Raw genomic sequence first — 18458 nt, 5'->3', positions numbered from 1 at the left:
TTTAAACCCACAAGAAACACAAAGAATGCAATATAGACATTTACATTTTCATAGCTAATATATGTCTAACACTGACTACATGGACCCTTATGAATGATGTATTTGCTTAAAGTAGCATAATACAAGAGCTGCTTTCTTGATTTTCGGCTGTCCGTTATTAGTTTGAACGTATTTGAAAGTACTTTTTGTGGATATTAACAAATTGCCAAGTAACCATATGTCAGTGAGCTATTGTTGTGTTGTCTTGCGTTGTATTACTTTATAGCTATAGATTTGCGAAAAAAAAACAAAAAACAAACAAACATTGGAATGTGATTTTTAGCTGTTTTTATGATGAATTTATTGAAGTTATGTAAGTGTTTTTTCTAATCTTCTAAATACAAATGTGCTTACTGCGGTGCTTTGCTACACAGTAACAACATGTCCCATTGTACGTAAACGTCACACTCTCCAGTCAAGAAAACTCGGGAAGAGGCAGCTGCAGCTGGATCACTTTTTCACCGAAACACGTCGCGAATCTTCATCCTAAAACCACACTTACTCTTTATCCATGTAGGAAAGAGAGGTACAACGTCGTATGAATTCAAGGTAAGTTTATTTATAGTTTGATTATTTTGGTTAGTTTTGTTTTACCAACTTTATTGTGTCGAAGTTTTCTGGCTGTGTCCCATGGCGACTGTGGTAGGGAAGTTTACTGTACTACTCTCCCAACACCTCACGGTTTGTTTACTACAGAGAGCATTGATCTTGTTAGCACAACAGGGTGCCTTAGAGCTCTCCTCAGTAGATATTTGCTATAACTGTGCTATTAAGTGAAATTTCTGGTTAATTCAAACAACGAGCTGTAAGTTTGCTAACTTCATTCATTGCTACTGATTGTGTCAACATGCGCCTTTATCTGAGCTATTATTCCCTTCTGTTCACAACAAATATCCAAGAGCTGCCAAATTCCCTTTACTTTCATATCAGCACTATTCAACATACCAATCAATATCTGGAAATGTTTCTTTTGGTGTTGAGTGCGTTGTGGTTAGATTAGATAAACTCGTGCCACAAGTGTCGAATCGGCGCATTATAAACAGGAGTTACACATGTGTTAATCACTGATCAAATCTTAAATCCAACACTGTATTGCATTGAACTGTGAAACCAAATCTAACTAAAAGGCAGGACTAAACACGTTTTCCTTCCTAACCTTTGTCTTTCTAGCCTTAACTCACTTTATTTGTATTGTGTATCTTAACTTCTTGATTACTTGGTGATACACAGCAGTACTAGACTCTCTATGGTAATATCTGCTTGAATAACACATCAATATCACTCTCATGTTTCCTCAGAATATTTCACTGCCTGTAATTGACACTCGGTCTTTACGGGGCCCTATCAAAGCAGGAAAAAATCCCAACCAGAAACATAACTGGAATTTAATGTGTGTTGACAAGCTCAGACTTATGCTCTTAAATCACCCATCTCTTGATGTCATCTTCCAGGTTTGCACTTGTACTGGTATTTTATTAATGACTTGGTCACGTTTACTTTGCCTCAAACCAAATGGCATATGAAATATGTGAGGGAGAAGAGCTTTCCAATTTGCAATAAAAAATATGTCTTCTTTCAAAATGCATTGTAAGATATCTCATTTGGGATTGGAACCCAAAAAAGGGTTACAAGGAGGTTCCACACTCGCTATTCCTTTTGTCTGAAACAGGTGCTGATGTAATTACGAAACATGCTGAATCAATTTGAAAACTTGTTTTTGGGTTGGAGCAATGAATCACTTTGTCTGTAAAATGCAGGCAGTGAAATTTTAACATGTGTCTTAGCATCAGCATAATTAAATGAAAGCACAAACTCTAATGTTTTATATTTCAGATGTGGCAATCCTTTCTTTGACCCGGGGCACCCACTCCAGTACTGTAAGGATGATGGAAACTGTGTCCCTTTTACCACCTCCCTTTTCAATGAGGTGACTCAAAAAAGCTCCAAAACCTATATTCTTCTACCAGTCATTCCAGAGTTTGTGGAACATAGAAGATACAGAAATACGCCACTACCATGCTGCTACCAGGACCACTGTGGCTGTGTTTGGGGCTGGTGTGGGTGGGACAGTCCCATGCCCACAGTCTCTTCACCTGTGAGCCAATCAGAGTGCACCGATGTCAGGAGATGTCTTACAACATGACCTTCTTCCCCAACATGATGGAACACTATGATCAAGACATCGCAGCCAGTAGAATGGAGGTTTGTTCACTTCACATTTAGGGACATTTTTCACTAATGTTTTTTGTGTATATTGTGCATATATTTTTGCCTTTTTTATTTTGGTTATTTGGAATTGAGACCAAGGTTATTGGAAATAAAGAGTATTAGGAATCATAGCAAGCAGCTGACCAAAATAAATGTATTGTTATGGAAAGCTAAGTACACGTAGGAGAATTCATAAGCTACCACTGTCACAAACCAATATGCCGATGGCAATCTGTCAACAGTTTCAGTATACCAACTGGACAGGAGAATTTTCTGTTACACCATTTTCTGTAGTGTTAGCTTGTTGCTGTTCCAACTCTGTTGATCAATTGGAATAATTGTAATTATTAACAATCTGAAACAACTGTTGTATGCCCCAACTGTTGTATGTTGTATTGATCACTTTGTCAGGTTGTAATTAGAATAGTCCAGTTTGAGGTGAAACCAGTGCTTCCTCTGTGTTTGCAACAGATCTCACCACAAAAGTCTACCAGTGTCATTAATGCCATTCACAATGCTATTAGTGCTTCCAGTCTATAAATACTCATCTTGTTGTCTTCATGAGTGCATATTGATTTAACCACAATTAGCATTTTAAATAGTGATAAAACTTAAAGAAATAATAGTAGAAAAAAGTAAAACAAGCAATATTAAATGACAAACATTTAACTGATGTGTTCAAAGAATTTTAACAGTAACCTTTTATTTTTACATATTTCCAATTAACCTTTTATATACAAAATTGTAATTATTAACAATCTGAAACAACTGTTGTATGCCCCACCTCCCCTCCCGGCCTTCCTTTGTTGTTTTATTTAGCTTATCCTAATTGCAGGGTATCATACAGACATTATTATGTAGGCCTTTATTGTTATAATCCCATGGTTCCTTCATGTTAGACGTAGTGTAAACACAGACGTCAGGAGTAATGACATTGACTGTGCAAAAACTACTCCTATTTCTTTGGTATTCCCGTTTAGTGTCTTGCCATTGCCATAGGCCCTAGTGTGCATTACAGCATTCAGTGTGGGAATCTAGAGAATGAGGAGGGATCCATGGATGAAGTCTTTGTGTATTTGGCATCTGGAGGAAAGTGTAGGAATAGGATCCTTATTTCACAGCAACCTTGGCCACAGGCGACTTCTCTGACTTTGTTGTGCATGGTCTTTGATTTCTGTGAAGAGAAGCAGAAGGAGGGGGGACACACCCAGATACATGGACACAAAGCCCACCCCGCATACCACAATGACTTTTTCTCTGTTAATCACTCACTCATTTCTCCCTGTACAAAGTCTTACAGCTGTGCTCTGCTCTCCTAGGTAACCAGCCAACACTACTACCCTGCATACCGCACAGCTATGACAGTGATTCAAAATGTTCTGTTACTGAGAGGTTTCTGGGATTTTTTTATGGCGAAAAAGAAAATACATTTAACAGATTGGATACTAGTTAAATCCTGATCCATCTTTGGATTTGATTCTGATTTTGTCCTGAACAACTGGCCTTGGTAATTCAGAATCTATTTTGGTTTTATGATTAAAAAGTTAAAATACTTTAGAAATAAGCATCAAACTTGTCTAGTAGTCTATAAACCAACCCTGTAATCTGCCACCAGTTGATGGTCTCTAAAACAGGGGCAGCTCATCACAGTTGCAGACAAATAAAGATCAGATTGTTGCTCAAAATGTAGTGCAAATGAGAAGGCATCCAAGACCTCCACAAGAGAAACAAGGACCTGTACTGTCAGAGAGGGCAGGCTAGGCCCTGAGCCGTGGGCATGATGCCAGACTGGAGCTGGGGACTGACAAGAACAGCAAACATTGAATACTGAGCACTGTGTGAATAGCATGTGGACAGAAATAAATCTTTATATATTACTGCATGGATGGACACAGTTATCCTGCCACTAGGGGTCACAAGTGTGAACGAATGAAGATTGGGCTAGGATGGACATCTGTTGGTGGCAAATGCTCTGGTCTCCTTAACAAGAAAAGTCAACTTAAACCCATTCCTTAAATGAACGAGTCTCTAACATTGCTATGTTTTCTGACTTTTAACCATGTTATGATAACTTTCCTTTATCATTAACTTGTGGGTGATTCATACATGTTTTAGTAGTCCTGTATTACCCTGCATTTGAAGTTACCCTTTATCCCCACTCAATTACTATGATCATTTGAAAAATACAGACTCTAGGTTATAAACAATTTAATAATGTTACTTAGCCATCTTCAAAAATGAAAACGCCATAAATGAAAATCTTCTTCTTGCTACGGTAATGCCATTAGGAAGAGGCCGAACCAGCATCGGTCAAGCTGTTGTTAGTGAAGTTGTTTTCAACACTGTGTTATTTAATGAACATAATGTGAAATAATGATCCACATATATAATAGTTTATTAATTATATAATATATCTTCTTGAAGTTGGGTGAAATCAATACTGTTAACAACTGTAACCTGCTGTCTGTTTAATACTACCTACTTTTTCACACCCAGTCTTCAGTTTATCTGCCTCCATCATGCTCTAAGTGATGGAGGATTTACAGTTTATCAACACCAGTATTATTTATAAAGCAAATATGTAGGCATTTTTGAATTACTTGCCAAAAACTAATATGCCAAAAATCACAACATAAGTAAGATTTTTTTTATTACATGTGAGTGATGTTATGTGAACCTAACAAAAATAAAAAGCATTTTCAACAATGCTAGTTTGTAAAAGCAGTCATAATGTGCCCCGCTTATGGGACTTTAATGTTCCATCCACCCCAACCAACAACATGATCCCAGTGTCTCTGCTCTGTCACTGTGAGTTTCCAAATGTCCACACACTCATTTCCTGCCTCTGCTCCCCTCCCGTGTGTGGATTTCTTGAGCGATGTGTTGAAACGGAAGAGTGTGCTTCCTCTGCAGTGAATGGGCCCTTTGTGTGGCGCTATAGAGCACTCTGGCTCATCATCTGCTCAAAAATCTGGCTATTGTGAGCTGGATATGAAAATGTCTTCACTGTACACATATCACGTACTGAGTGAATATTGGTGTATCCATTACACTGAATAGCACAGAGGAGTACTAAGCCTGCCATGTCCAGTTAGAAATATGCATTAAATGTATTTCTTTCTGTACTGACTTTACACTTTTATTCTTTTGTAGTAAAATATGTCACAAGTGATGTTGCATTTCATTCTCTTATCTTTCCACAGCCTTTTATGCCATTGGCAAAGCTGCACTGTTCTCCAGATGTGCACCACTTCCTGTGCCAGGCCTTTTATCCCCCGTGCATCGAGGAAAACAATGTGTTTGGTCCCTGCAGGGAAGAGTGCAAGACAGTGCTAGCTGACTGTGCTGAGAACATCCGGATTTTTGGCATCACCTGGCCTCCTGAACTACAGTGTGACAAGTGAGAGCATGGCATTTGAAACCTCCTAAAATTTTAAATTTAGATTGACAGACAATTATATTTGAAGTAGTGTCACAATAGTAACATTTCGATTTTGACACATATTATTACCTACTTTAATATTACCATGTGGTCTAGTACTAGTTCTGACATCGATCAAGACCATTTGAAAACTATTAAAGAAAGATCCAGTTTTACCCTTTTTATGTGATGTTTTTTCTTTTGCAGTATAAAATACCTGTTCAAATGACTATCTAGTTTCAACAGTAGTTTTAAAATTGTATCTGGTATCTACACTTTTGACAAACCTAATCTGAAGGGTAGCTCGATAAGCTTTGGGGTATATGTCAAGACAGGAAGAAGGTGATGCAGAAGATAAGATTAAATTAAGTTCAAATTATTTACTATAGAAATAAAAATGATCATACTATATTTTTTTGGCTCTAGATTACCTTCATGCGGTTTCCCAAACGGAGATTCTTCATTACAGGCCACCACTCCAATGAAAATCCCTGCAGCAAAGAGAGACCTTGGCTTTTGGTGTCCGCTGCAGTTCAAGACCAAATCAGGTTACGGATCGTCTTTCTTAGGGGCCCAGGACTGTGCACCACCTTGCTCGAACATGTATTTCAAACCACATGACATAGATTTTGCAAAGAGCTTTATTGGTGTGTGCTCTATCATTTGTCTTGGAGCTACACTGTTTACTTTCCTCACCTTCCTCATTGATGTCAAGCGTTTTCGATACCCGGAGCGTCCGATTATTTTCTACGCAGTCTGCTATAGTTTTGTGTCATTAATATACTTCATTGGATTCCTACTGGGGAACAAAGCAGCATGCACCGAGCCCTTTCACCCCACAGGTATGTTTACTGTTGTCCTCGGATCCCAGAGTAAAGGATGCACTTTGCTCTTCATGTTGCTCTACTTCTTCACCATCGCTGGTGTCGTCTGGTGGGTCATTCTCACCATCACATGGTTCCTGGCGGCTGGACCCAAATGGAGCTGTGAAGCCATTGAGAAAAAAGCGGTAAATTCAACTTACTAATAATCTCACTAGATGTCTGATAATGGTCAAAATCATAATATAGAATCAGTTTTCACGGAATGTTTAACTACTTTTTAATACATTTTAATTGAATGAAGGCTCAAACTAAAAATAAAGCAAAGGTTGAAATAGGACTTTTTGTGTATAGAATTGAATATGATATTGCATAGAACGTCTTCAATCATGTTCAAGTATTAGGAGTATAACAGAAGGGGCACCTAGAGTAAAACATCTGCTCATTAATATTATACATGACTAGTAGGAATATAAAAACACTTCCACTATATTCTTATTAATATAAATCTGATGACTTTCATTTTCTTAATGTTCTTTATAGTTATATAAAGTGAAGTCAGAATAATGATAATTGTATATTTTGTTTTGGCTTAGGTGTGGTTCCACTCGGCTGCCTGGGGAATCCCTGGTGCTTTGACTGTCATGCTTTTGGCTTTAAATAAAGTTGAGGGTGACAACATCAGTGGCGTTTGCTTCGTGGGTCTTTACGATCTGGATGCTCTTCGCTACTTTGTCCTGGCCCCGCTGTGTGTGGGTGTTTTGGTAGGACTCTGCCTTATCCTGGCTGGTATCGTCTCCCTTAACCACGTACGGCAGGTCATTCAGCACGATGAGAGAAATCAGGAGAAGCTCAAGAAGTTTATGATTCGAATCGGTGTGTTCAGCTGCCTGTATCTGGTGCCACTGGTCACACTACTGGGCTGTTACACCTATGAGCAAAGCCACAGGAGCAACTGGGAGGCAACATGGCTCAGAGAAAATTGTCAGAAATACAGCATTCCCTGCCCATCCAAGGTATACACTTTTATAACAATTAAAGCTGCATGATGTTTTAAAAGAATATAATTTTGACTCAGTAAATTCAAACTATGAGAAAAATATGTTAATCGTGCTGTTGTAATAACTATATTTTTGTCATATATACTGCAGCCCTAATAAAAGTATTTCTTATATACTATTTTAACACAGGATGTAGAGCCCGATCACCCAGACCTGACACTGTTTCTGGTGAAGTACTTGATGACATTAGTGGTGGGGATTTCTTCAGTATTCTGGGTCAGCAGCAAAAAGACCTGCTCTGAGTGGGCCTACTTCTTCAACAGGACACGCAAGAGAGAGTAAGAGCATTTTTCCAAAGTTTCCTCAGTTCAAATAATCCATACTGATTTGTCCAATATTGCCTTTGTGAAATATGCCTATTATCACCCTTTTTGCCCCACAGTCCCATCAGTGAGAGCCGACGAGTGCTTCAGGAATCTTGTGAGTTTTTCCTGAAGCACAACAGCCGTGTCCAGCACAAGAAGAAACACTACAAATCAAGCACTCACAAACTCAAGGTGGTCTCCAAATCTATGGGCACGAGCACAGGAGGAGTACCCACCAGCGCCTCTGTCTCTGTGGCCACCAACCAAGACCCAGCACTGTCTGCCCATGGGCACCTTCCTCAGGGCTCCCATTCTGAGGCATCGGTAAGGGAGCACATGGAGAGGGGCGTGTCCAGCCGAAGTTCACGTCGGGACAGAGACAGAGAGAGGGACCCAGAGAGGGACCCAGAGAGGGACGGGATGGAGAGACGCAGTAAAGGAGGCAGCTCTGGCAAAGTCAGCAGTCTGTCAGACAGCTTAGCCAGAGTTGCTGATGGAAGGTATTTTATGAAGTGACACATTTTGATGAAGTTTTAATGAACATTTGACTGCATTTGATATATATGTAGATGTTGTATACACTAATACTTGGTCATTAGTTTCAGGATTGCCTATTGTTATAGAATTTATCAAGGTGTATTGTTTCTAACCATTAATATTATAAACGCATAATTCAATATGTGTAATTAATATGGAATATAAGACAATAGGACCCTTTCAGTTACACTATAAAATAATGTAACATAATCAAACCGTACAATATGACATATTGTCCATTCACATATAAGAGCAATTCATTGTTTTCTTAAGTTTGCATAATACCAGTGAATAAATTATCAACACCAATTGTTTTCATTTTTAGGAATACTCCTAGAAGTGACCACTCTGAAGCCAAGAGGGTTTCCCCAGTCCAACATCCAGCTTTAAATCTGTCCCATAGCAGCAACCTCCAGGACTCCAGCCAACTCCAACTAGTGCACAAGGCTCCTGAGGAGATCAAAGAGACAAAAGGCATAAATTGCTGAAACATACAACAATCTCACATGAACCTGTTTCAACTTCAGTGTCCAAATGTCTTTCAGACTCAAACAGATGATTTATTAGCTCCAGTGTATGTCAGATAATCTACACTGTCTGGCCAAAAAAAGTCACACACTCACACTAATATTTTGTTGGACCGCCTTTAGCTTTGATTACGGCACGCATTCTCTGTGGCATTGTTTCGATAAGCTTCTGCAATATCACAAGATTTATTTCCATCCAGCGTTGCATTAATTTTTCACCTGGTCATTCAGTATATTCAGGTAGCCAGCTGACCTCATTCTTTGAGCACAGATTGTTGCTGAACCTAGACCTGACCAACTGCACGAGGCTCATACCTATTTGCTTAGTTAAATCCAGGTGGTGACTTTTTTTTGTCCAGGTAGTGTATCATGCCACTGCTGTCTTACTGTAACATACTAGCCATATTTGACTGGTATATTTGGACCACTTTTTTACTATAAAAAATATTTAGCTTAACTGGACTAGTCTTAACACTGGACATTTTACTTTTAAAGGTCATGCCAAATGTAATGGTGCAAGTCCTTCAGTGGCGTACTGCTTTCAAATGTATCATGTTTAATGATACAAGACACAGTTTTTGTTTGTTTTTTTGTCAATTTATTGAATATCGTAAGTGATGCATTTTTGTTTTCTGTGCTCTTTTTACGATGGTCTCAAACTTTTTTATGTGAATCTGAATAAGGTAACTTTTTTAATAACGCCTTTTGTTTAGCATGGCATGTTAATTATTCATTGTTTGGGATGAGTGCTGTTGGTGTGATGGTTTTCATTATGAAAATTCTTATTGGCGTTGCACTATATTTTTAGAAGCACAAAGAGAGTGTGTTAAATAATAATTGTGTCTTATTGTTGGGTGTGTTGTATATACATCCCTTGTATCTTTTAAGCATTGAAAGATTTACTTCTCTCTCCAGTCATGTGTATTCTTCCATGTTGAAGCTACTGTCTATCATGCTGTTCAGGGGATTCCTGTTTCTACACTGTTTCTACTCTATATTATGTGAACATCAACGCTTCTTAAAGGGAAAGTTTATTTTATGATATGTCATTATATATCAAAACCTCATTGTCTTGTCTTCGCAATATTTTGCATCATGTTGTTGTACCGTTTCATTTTATAAAAATAAAAAGTTACTATTTTTATGTGTATGGAAGCCCTGACTTTCCGTAATCTGGTGTACATTCACGTGCGTAAAATCCTAGACGCTTCCCACATCGCCTTCTCTTTGAGTAAAAGTTTATTTGACACAGCACCGGTGCTTCCCCCTCTCCACAGGCTCCTGCCTCCTCGTCCTGCCTCCTCTCAACTTAAAAAAGTGGTGTTGGAGTCAAACTGTTGCCTCAGATCCTTCAGAGTAGCGCACAGACGCCCGGTTATTATGATGTCTCCTTTAGTTGCCCGCCTGCTGCTACTTGTTTGCTTGGCTTTGCCGCTTTATGGAGTGGAAAAGGTGAGAAATAGAGGATACCGAAAGGATCCTGACGCGGATAAGGTACGTTTTATTGCTTTTGCCGCATAACTAATTCAAAACGCTTGATTTGTGCCAGCTAAATCTGCCACGTGACAAATTTTCTACTTAACTGTCACTATCTTAATTTAAAAAGGATAACTTGCCATCATGACATTTACAAAGTCTACTTTTAAAAGAAAACGTGACAATTTGCTAATCATTTCCAGTGGGTGAGAGTAAGGGCACTTTTTGATGATCCAAGTTACAGTTACTCACTAATTCAGGCTGCTGCTGTGCCAAACAGGAAGTGGTCTGGTCATTGTCTATACTTTTGGCTTGTCCATCAATGTACTGAAAAGGATGGACTGCTGCCTTGATCGATCCGATGCCACTATCCTATCTTAGCTAGTCTTTTTTTTCTGGCCTATCTATGTATGAGCTTTGTGACCCTCAAGTCAGTGTAAAAAAAATATTTGCTTGAAACTGCATAACCTTAAGGATGGTATGAAGGGGGCTGTTGTCCCAATCCTCCTGGGAACCAAATGAAAGCGAAACTGCTGTTTATTTGGGTTGTAGACTCCGGTGCCCACAGGACTTCATCAGATAGCATTTGGAGGGAAGCTTGTGTTTACCTGTTGTAACCCATTGCCCAACTTCAATCCTATATGAAAACAACAGAATGAATAGATTATTGTATTACTATTTTATACTCATACAGTGCTCTGGAAATGATGCAGAAAAACCCAACTGCACTAGACACTCAGAAGAAGGAAGAAATTTGAAAAACATGGTAAAATACTTCTTTGAACTCCACTGGGATTGTCCAGATGCTACATAGTTGCCATGCATTATAATGTGTCTTGCTGTGCCTGTGTCTATGCTTTGATATTGACTTATGCATGAAATACTCCTGCTGCCTTCTCAGCACTATGGGGCAAATGCTGCCTTTTTACCACATTTACAGTAATGGACTGTGTTGCTGCTAATATTCTTAGAGTTGGAGAGTAATTCATGCAGTCAGCTCAGCAAAAGAAACTCCAAACTGGGAGCTAATATGAGCGTGAGCAGTGTGGTTTAGTGGACAGAGGCTCCTTTCATTAGGCTATAGAATGAAAGCTGTTTGACACTCAATAAAATGACACATTTTATGAATCATATACAGTACTGCCTGAATCCAGCTATGGATTCACCATATAGTCCCAAGCCTGTGTAAATAAAGAGTATTTAGGGAAGTAGGGCATCTGGGGTAAAATTCACGGCAACTTCTGTTTGCCTTATGGCAGAGCAGTTAAGAGATTTTTTCAATGAGCCACTAAACCATTACCCTGCATTTGACTTTGGTAAAATACCAAAATTGTTAGTACTATTTGAGCATTCTCACAAAAATGTACTAAAAAGACAGAACCAAATCAAAAATGAATTATTCTCATTTTGAAAATTTAAAAAAACATAACTAGAAAATATATATATTTGTGACATATACTGTAATTCTGTCAAGCATCAGCCACTGTTAGCCATGAAATATGAGGGGCTTCTCGATTTGGTCAATGGGTCATGCCTGTTAACTCACTGTCTGCTGCATATCTGCTAGTCCCATCCGGCCGTCTCGTTTTCCTCGATGATGTCAAGATGGCCATCTAATGGATAAAACAGGACACCGGCTTCTTGCTTAACCATCTGTTAAAACCACCTGGCTTTCAAATAATGATGGAAAAAATGGTCCAAATCCTTTATTGAACACTGGCTTTGTTGGCATAATTGAGTGTCATTATCAGGAAGTCTTAGTTCTTTATTTCTTCTGTTTCTATGTGTCTGAACCTCATTAAAATCCATGCCTCTAAGCTGTATTTCAAGCAAAAGGGCAAATGCAGACCAAGAAAGAAAAACTCCTTTGTTGTCTGTACAAAGATACATGTTGGTTGGGGAAATGAGCGCACTGTGCATGGCTCATATAAGTCACTTGACCGCAATGCCAATCCAGGGCATAAACTTTTATATTGTTTTGGTAAAAATGTCTCATAAAATAACACTGAACTATCTTGGGCTATGGTGAGAGCTCAAGATAGCTGCAAAAATGTTTTGTTTCTTAGCTTTATCTTTTATGGGCAAAATGTTGAACTGAACCGTGTGAGGCTAGATGATATAAATACTGCAATTAAATATTACATGGCTAAATCAAAATTTGAAAAATAAACTCAGCCATGCCTTGTTTGCAGAGCCAAATTGAAAAATTCACTCTCAAACAAAGACATTTTTGTACTGGGAATAATTTGTTCCTAGTTTGAGTGGGTTATTCCGTAATAGGTCAAGATCTTATATATGTGTTATGGCTTTGGTAAGCCCATGGATTTTCCTGGAAAGTTCCTGAGTCAGCTTATGAGAGGCTGCATCTGTTTAAACATAGCAGCAGGAGATAGGGGACAATGAATCACACATACAGACATGTGTGGTCAGACGTCTCCTAATTTAAGTTGTCATCAAGTCTACACTTTCCCATTAAGCATCTTTGAGTGGCCAAAAAAGCTCTATATACATTTTATGAATTATTGTTAGGGGATAATTATAATTTGGGCCAGGTATTAGTGGTTGACAAACATAAACAATGGTAAAGCCTGGCGTGAGTGATCATATGTAATTATTCCTAAGGTACTAAGGAGTATATTACAATTCAATGTTAAATTTTAGAGCCACTTTAATTCCTTTTTTAGTCTTAGTCCCTCATTTTAGGTGTGGAATGACTTAATGGAAGAGTATTGTCTTTGCATCCCTTTGATTCTCAAATGCACCCTCAGTTGGTTTGGTCTGGACACAGGTCTGTGCATAGTTAACTTGGGTTCATTGTTTAGGTGTTGTTGTTTTTTTACTATATAATTGTAATGTCATAGCCAATATTTTCTGTTACTTCTTGCTTGGCTTCATATCTGTTTGGTGCTGATGTTGCTTTGGTCATATGGCTCAAATTGATCACATCTGTTTTCATATTTATGTGCACTCATACACTCAGGGTCAGCCCCAAGGGAATGTTTAGTTTACACATCTCACATGCACTTTTTGATGGGACTTTCCTAAAATCAATGGTGTCTGTCTTCCTCACCGCTTTTCCCGGGACTAATCCAGCAACAGGAAAATCCCCCAAAGGAAGTTCAGTAATAAGATTTGAATCCTCTTTTTTTCCAGTTTGGCAGCTGCATGCAGGGTCCAGCTGGGGCTTCTGGACGGGACGGCAACCCAGGGGCCAATGGTATCCCTGGCACACCAGGTATCCCAGGACGAGATGGGCTGAAGGGGGAGAAAGGAGAGTGCATCAGTGAGATCTTTGAGGAGTCGTGGAAGCCCAACTACAAGCAGTGTGCCTGGAACTCACTGAACTATGGGATTGACTTGGGCAAAGTAGCTGTAAGTATCTTGAAATAACCAAATGTAAAAAAGTGAAACTGAGGTGTAAATTAAATGTACATTTGAAATGCTACATATAGTTACAAATTCTTCAGTATTGTTGATTTTAAAAAGTCAACTTGTACTAAGGCTTGCCACTGAGACAGGTATTATTATATTTTGAAATTGGGCAAAAGAAAACAACAACTGTACAGTGTGTGCCTGTGAGTATTTTCAAATATAGACTTTAGTCAATCAACTTTTTAAGAGTACTAGTCTAGTCTAGAATAACTTCTTATGTTTCAGGACTGCACCTTCACCAAGCTACGCACTGACAGCTCTCTCAGGGTCCTGTTCAGTGGATCTCTCAGACTTAAGTGTAAGAACGCGTGCTGTCAGCGGTGGTACTTCACCTTTAATGGAGCGGAGTGCACTGGGCCTCTCCCCATCGAGTCCATTATCTACCTAGATCAGGGCAGTCCCGAACTGAATTCAACCATCAATATCCACCGGACATCCTCAGGTACAAATGCACAAGGACTAGTCTGCGATTCACACTTTTCACACCAACTATCAGCTCATTAGATATACATGTCTACTAACCTGTGGAAACACTTATTTTATACCATAACCAATCTAAAGCTGAACTAAAGCAGGAATGATAAGACCAGCATATTAGCAGAACTAAGCCAGGGCTACAGAAATAAAAAATAAAAAAAATAAGTCAAGCTGAATCAAAGCATTTAATGGCAAGATTTCAGACTTCCACAGAAATGGTACCACAGTTTTTTTTTAACAGATATAGAACATTGAACTAATCCAGCAGTTTTACTTATGCCTTTGTAGTGGTACTGGTTCACCACATGGTTAACCAATAGTGGATAAGTCAAAGAGACCATTTGGGCGTTCCCTAAAGCTAAAGCATTTTTGTTCTTTTCCTTAGTTGAAGGGCTGTGTGAAGGAGTGAAATCTGGACTAGTGGATGTGGCTGTCTGGGTGGGGACCTGTGCAGACTATCCTAGAGGTGATGCTTCAACAGGCTGGAACTCTGTATCTAGGATCATCATTGAGGAACTGCCCAAATGAATACATATCACTGAAAGAAAGACTTCAGTCGTGGTGCTATTATAGTGTCATAAGGTGGGGTGGAGTGCCAGCATCACTGACACTAACTTGAATGTTCTTTTGTTTGTCTAAATGCCAAGCTAGAGGACGGCTTATAAACAAAGACGCTGTTCGATGTATGCCAGACGTAAACATATACTCTAGCTTTTCTGTTTTTTGTGACACTTACATTTGAAGATTTTAGTTTTTTTTTTCCCCCAATGATTGGATAAAGTAAAATTTTGTACATTAATGGAATTCATTCAATTATTTATCTAAATATGTCAATCCATTAGTGATGGACTATATTTGTTGTGCTGTTGTGGTCAGTAATCAATATTGGCCAATGTCAATATTCATATTTTGAAATGAATATTTTTTCACTTTTGTAAACAAAAGTTTGAGGGAAAAAAAATCCTTCAGAAATATTTGCGCTGATATATTCGGTAATTTTTCCAATATCAACTGAAAATAAAAACAAATCCAGATGTCACTAATACCCACCCAAACTATGTGTCTTCTAACAACATGAGGTGCAAAATCAATGTGCCCGTGGTAACAGCAGCAAGAATAAACTTGCCATTTTAGTTGTCTAAGCAACTGTCTCCTCAATTTTTATTTTCTTTTTGCACAAATAAAACAACTCTTCTAGCTCTGTTTCAAGTCTACCTATTGTGACTGGCACTCTGCTTTTTATTATAATAATTTAAGTAAAACCATTTTTTTTTAAAAGCTAAGACTATTTCCAGCAATAGTGTATATCGCTCTTTAAACTTTTTTACAGCAGTTGTGTCCATGTTAACATGAGCATAAAATGCAATATAACAAACTTCAGAATTTATGAAAAAAAAATCTCCACATAATGCAAACAGTTCTATCACAAGTACTCTTCATCATTGGCTTGCAGTGCAAATGAATGGATCCCACGCCAGCACATTTGCATGTACTGAACATGTTTCATTAGTTATGAAACATCTTTGTTTCTCAGTCCATTTTCTTCCACCATGTGCGTGAAAAGCTCAGTTGTGACACTGTGCACTCAGTCCTTTGCTGCTGCTCTGGTTTTATGTAGAAACCTCAATGAGGTTGAGTGATGAGCAACCGAGACACATTTTCATAAACTACGAAGGTGATGCAACACGCTGGAGTGACTCGGATCAAGTTGGCAACAATTCCTTTGTAGAAACCAAATGTGCCCTCATTTCTGCAAAATGATGAGCAAAAATGTGTCAGTATCTTTATATGAAAAGAGATTTTTTTATCCAAAACTAGCCCTTCCCATGGTAAAACACATGTGCAAATATCTGCAATCATTAACATTATCCATCACACTTGGGCATGATATGTATCATTTACAATAATGTTAAACCTCAATTATCCAAACTGTAATCTAATTATACCCCATACCTCCATGTTCGTCTGACAACATCAATAACTCCGTTGTATTTATTGTGCTGGTCCTGAAGCCTGGCACGCACCACCTGATAGGGATATGTTGTAGCCACCGCAAATAGTTTTGATAATGCTGCCATTGTGATATACTCCAAAGCACTCTGTTGATGAAGACACAAAAATGGGAGTAAGGAGAGGCAGCGGAGGGAAACGGGAAAGTGGATGACTCATTTCTTCAAGGTAAACCTTGGTAATCAACTGCAACCCATTTGTTGAACACAAACTAACAACACCTAAAGCAATATCAGGCTTACAAAAGTAATGACTCACCAGTTTAGCATCTGAAGGCGCTTTTCTGTATTTATTGTAGTCTCTTTTGAGCTCTTCATAGGCCATAAACTGCAGTGCGCCGTGAGAGGTACCAAATAAACCAGGAATATAACCCTGCAAAGAAAAAGATAAGGAAAGTAGTCATTCCTTTTTTTTTTTAAATAATAGAACCAACTCAATTAATTGTACTGCCATTCTAATTAATATAGAGAGTATAAACTTACAAAGAAAAAAAATATACTATACTTTTGTGTAACATTTGAAATTATAGTGACATCTAGTGGCCACTGTGTCAAACATCATGTTGAGCGTATGATGCAACCGCTATTTGAGTACGGTATAGCACGTGGAAAGAGATGTGTAACCTAACCTTGTATAACCCTGGGAGTCCCTCATGGCGGTATATCTTGACCAGGGCATCCACCATTCCCTTGTACTGTTTCCCTGATGACCCTGCATCGTACTGTAGCACAAGTCGAGTTTTGGTCACCCATATAGGGTTAGTTATGGTGAGTGTCAGTATACCTAAACAGGGTGGTCATTTAATCAAAAACATATTAAGTTAGTAAACTGTTGGCACACAAAGAGTCCACTGTGTGTCTCAGACAGCAGAACTGGTTTAGCACCGGTTTGATCAAGCACTAACCTGCTTCAGCTGCAGATACTAAGTGCTCTGTTGCGCTCAACTCAGTCTGACGTCCTTCTTTTGTGTAGCCTTTTATTGCATTGTAGCTGTAAAAGTGGATTTATTTTAACATGACAAGTTATGCATTTACTTTACTAGCTAATGATTGTGTGTGGCATTTTTAGGGTAGGAGTGTTTTACATACAAAAAAAAGTAAAGACCCCAGGATGCTCCAGCACCCCAGACATTAGGGGTCACACCTTGATAAAGTCCTCGGAGTCCTTCCTGCATCCACACACTCCTCATACAGTGAAAGATACCACTGTACTTTGGTCTGAGCTCCAAGCCATCACTGACTGCAAAGATAACAATTAATAAGTTAAAAAAATATATATATATATCCAAAATGTTCATGAAGTTTAATTGTGTAGGTAGAACGTTGCTAGAAAAACAAAACCCAAGGAACTGCTCATGTATTAGTTGAACAATACGAGTTCCTTAGCGGTTTTTTATACAACAATTAACAACAACTATAATATAAAATAAGGAAGAAAACTGAGTAATGGATCAATGTTGGAATTAGGCTGTTGTGGTTCAGTGTTTCCACACAAACCTAAGGATCTGACAACCTTTTGTTTACACTCAGCACTGATTACAAGTTGTGTTAGTCCAAGGATCTAGGATTAATATCAAGGATTAATATTTTCAACAACATGACAATTTAAGCTGAGTACCTACTACATAGTGGTCAATGAATTGTGTAGCCTTACTTTATTTTGACATTCACCGTTTGTAAGCATTGTTTTGGACATACCCGCAAATCTGATTTTGACCAAGTCCAGTGGATGAAGAACCAGAGTTGACACTACTCCACCGCTGAGCCCTGCAATCAAGTTCCCCACCTTCACATGAACGAAAACCTGCTGGAGGTGTTCGGCTAAAGTCACGGTGGGGGCGGCCTCCCCCGTCAGTGCAGCCTTGGACACTGCCACGGCGCCAGGGTTTGAAGTGGGGCTCATGTTTACAGTGAGTTACACAAGCTAGCTTCAGCTAGCGGCATTTACAAATAATGAATAGCACTTAGATAATAGCACACACGTCAATAATCATACAAATAACCCATAAAGTCCCAGTATCTTGCCGTTCCCCCACGGGTAAAACGTGCTGTGCGAGCCACATGTATAACATGCGCCACTCTGCGTCTAGCGCCCACAGATTTCATGACCAAGTTTTCAGCTTTAGCTCCTGACCTTTCTCGTAG

General features: G+C 38.8%; 3 protein-coding genes across 6 annotated transcripts; 2 read left to right on the top strand and 1 right to left on the bottom strand.

Annotated features, from left to right (window-relative positions):
* Positions 1-452: 452 nt before the first annotated feature.
* LOC117383947 (frizzled-6-like) lies at positions 453-10072 on the top strand. Its single transcript, XM_055228162.1, has 8 exons — positions 453-588; positions 1873-2241; positions 5451-5647; positions 6095-6677; positions 7086-7505; positions 7680-7828; positions 7933-8355; positions 8718-10072. The coding sequence occupies exons 2-8, from the start codon at positions 2056-2058 to the stop codon at positions 8878-8880; spliced, it is 2121 nt and encodes a 706-aa protein (XP_055084137.1). The 5' UTR covers positions 453-588; positions 1873-2055; the 3' UTR covers positions 8881-10072.
* Positions 10073-10245: 173 nt separating this feature from the next.
* Positions 10246-14832, top strand: LOC117383839 (collagen triple helix repeat-containing protein 1-like). 4 transcript variants are annotated; one of them, XM_033981077.2, is made up of 5 exons: positions 10246-10413; positions 11090-11161; positions 13549-13767; positions 14053-14269; positions 14690-14832. In XM_033981077.2, exons 1-5 carry the CDS (start codon positions 10300-10302, stop codon positions 14830-14832), a joined length of 765 nt encoding a protein of 254 aa, XP_033836968.1. In that variant the 5' UTR covers positions 10246-10299. The 4 variants fall into 4 exon arrangements, with proteins under 4 accessions (XP_033836968.1, XP_033836970.1, XP_033836969.1 ...); XM_055228163.1 differs by having other exon boundaries at positions 10255-10371; XM_033981079.2 differs by lacking the exon at positions 11090-11161 and having other exon boundaries at positions 10246-10371.
* Positions 14833-15077: 245 nt separating this feature from the next.
* LOC117383775 (mitochondrial folate transporter/carrier-like) lies at positions 15078-18454 on the bottom strand. The gene is made up of 7 exons (XM_033980995.2): positions 18012-18454; positions 17403-17553; positions 17219-17304; positions 16943-17097; positions 16573-16686; positions 16258-16403; positions 15078-16054 (listed from the first exon to the last, which is right to left on the bottom strand). Exons 1-7 carry the CDS (start codon positions 18214-18216, stop codon positions 15928-15930), a joined length of 984 nt encoding a protein of 327 aa, XP_033836886.1. The 5' UTR covers positions 18217-18454; the 3' UTR covers positions 15078-15927.
* Between the last annotated feature and the right edge of the window lie 4 nt (positions 18455-18458).

Source organism: Periophthalmus magnuspinnatus, chromosome 16 (assembly GCF_009829125.3).
Source record: "Periophthalmus magnuspinnatus isolate fPerMag1 chromosome 16, fPerMag1.2.pri, whole genome shotgun sequence".
Lineage (NCBI taxonomy): Eukaryota > Metazoa > Chordata > Actinopteri > Gobiiformes > Gobiidae > Periophthalmus > Periophthalmus magnuspinnatus.
Note: the sequence above shows the minus strand (reverse complement) of the source record. Positions and strands in the feature narration are given on the sequence as shown.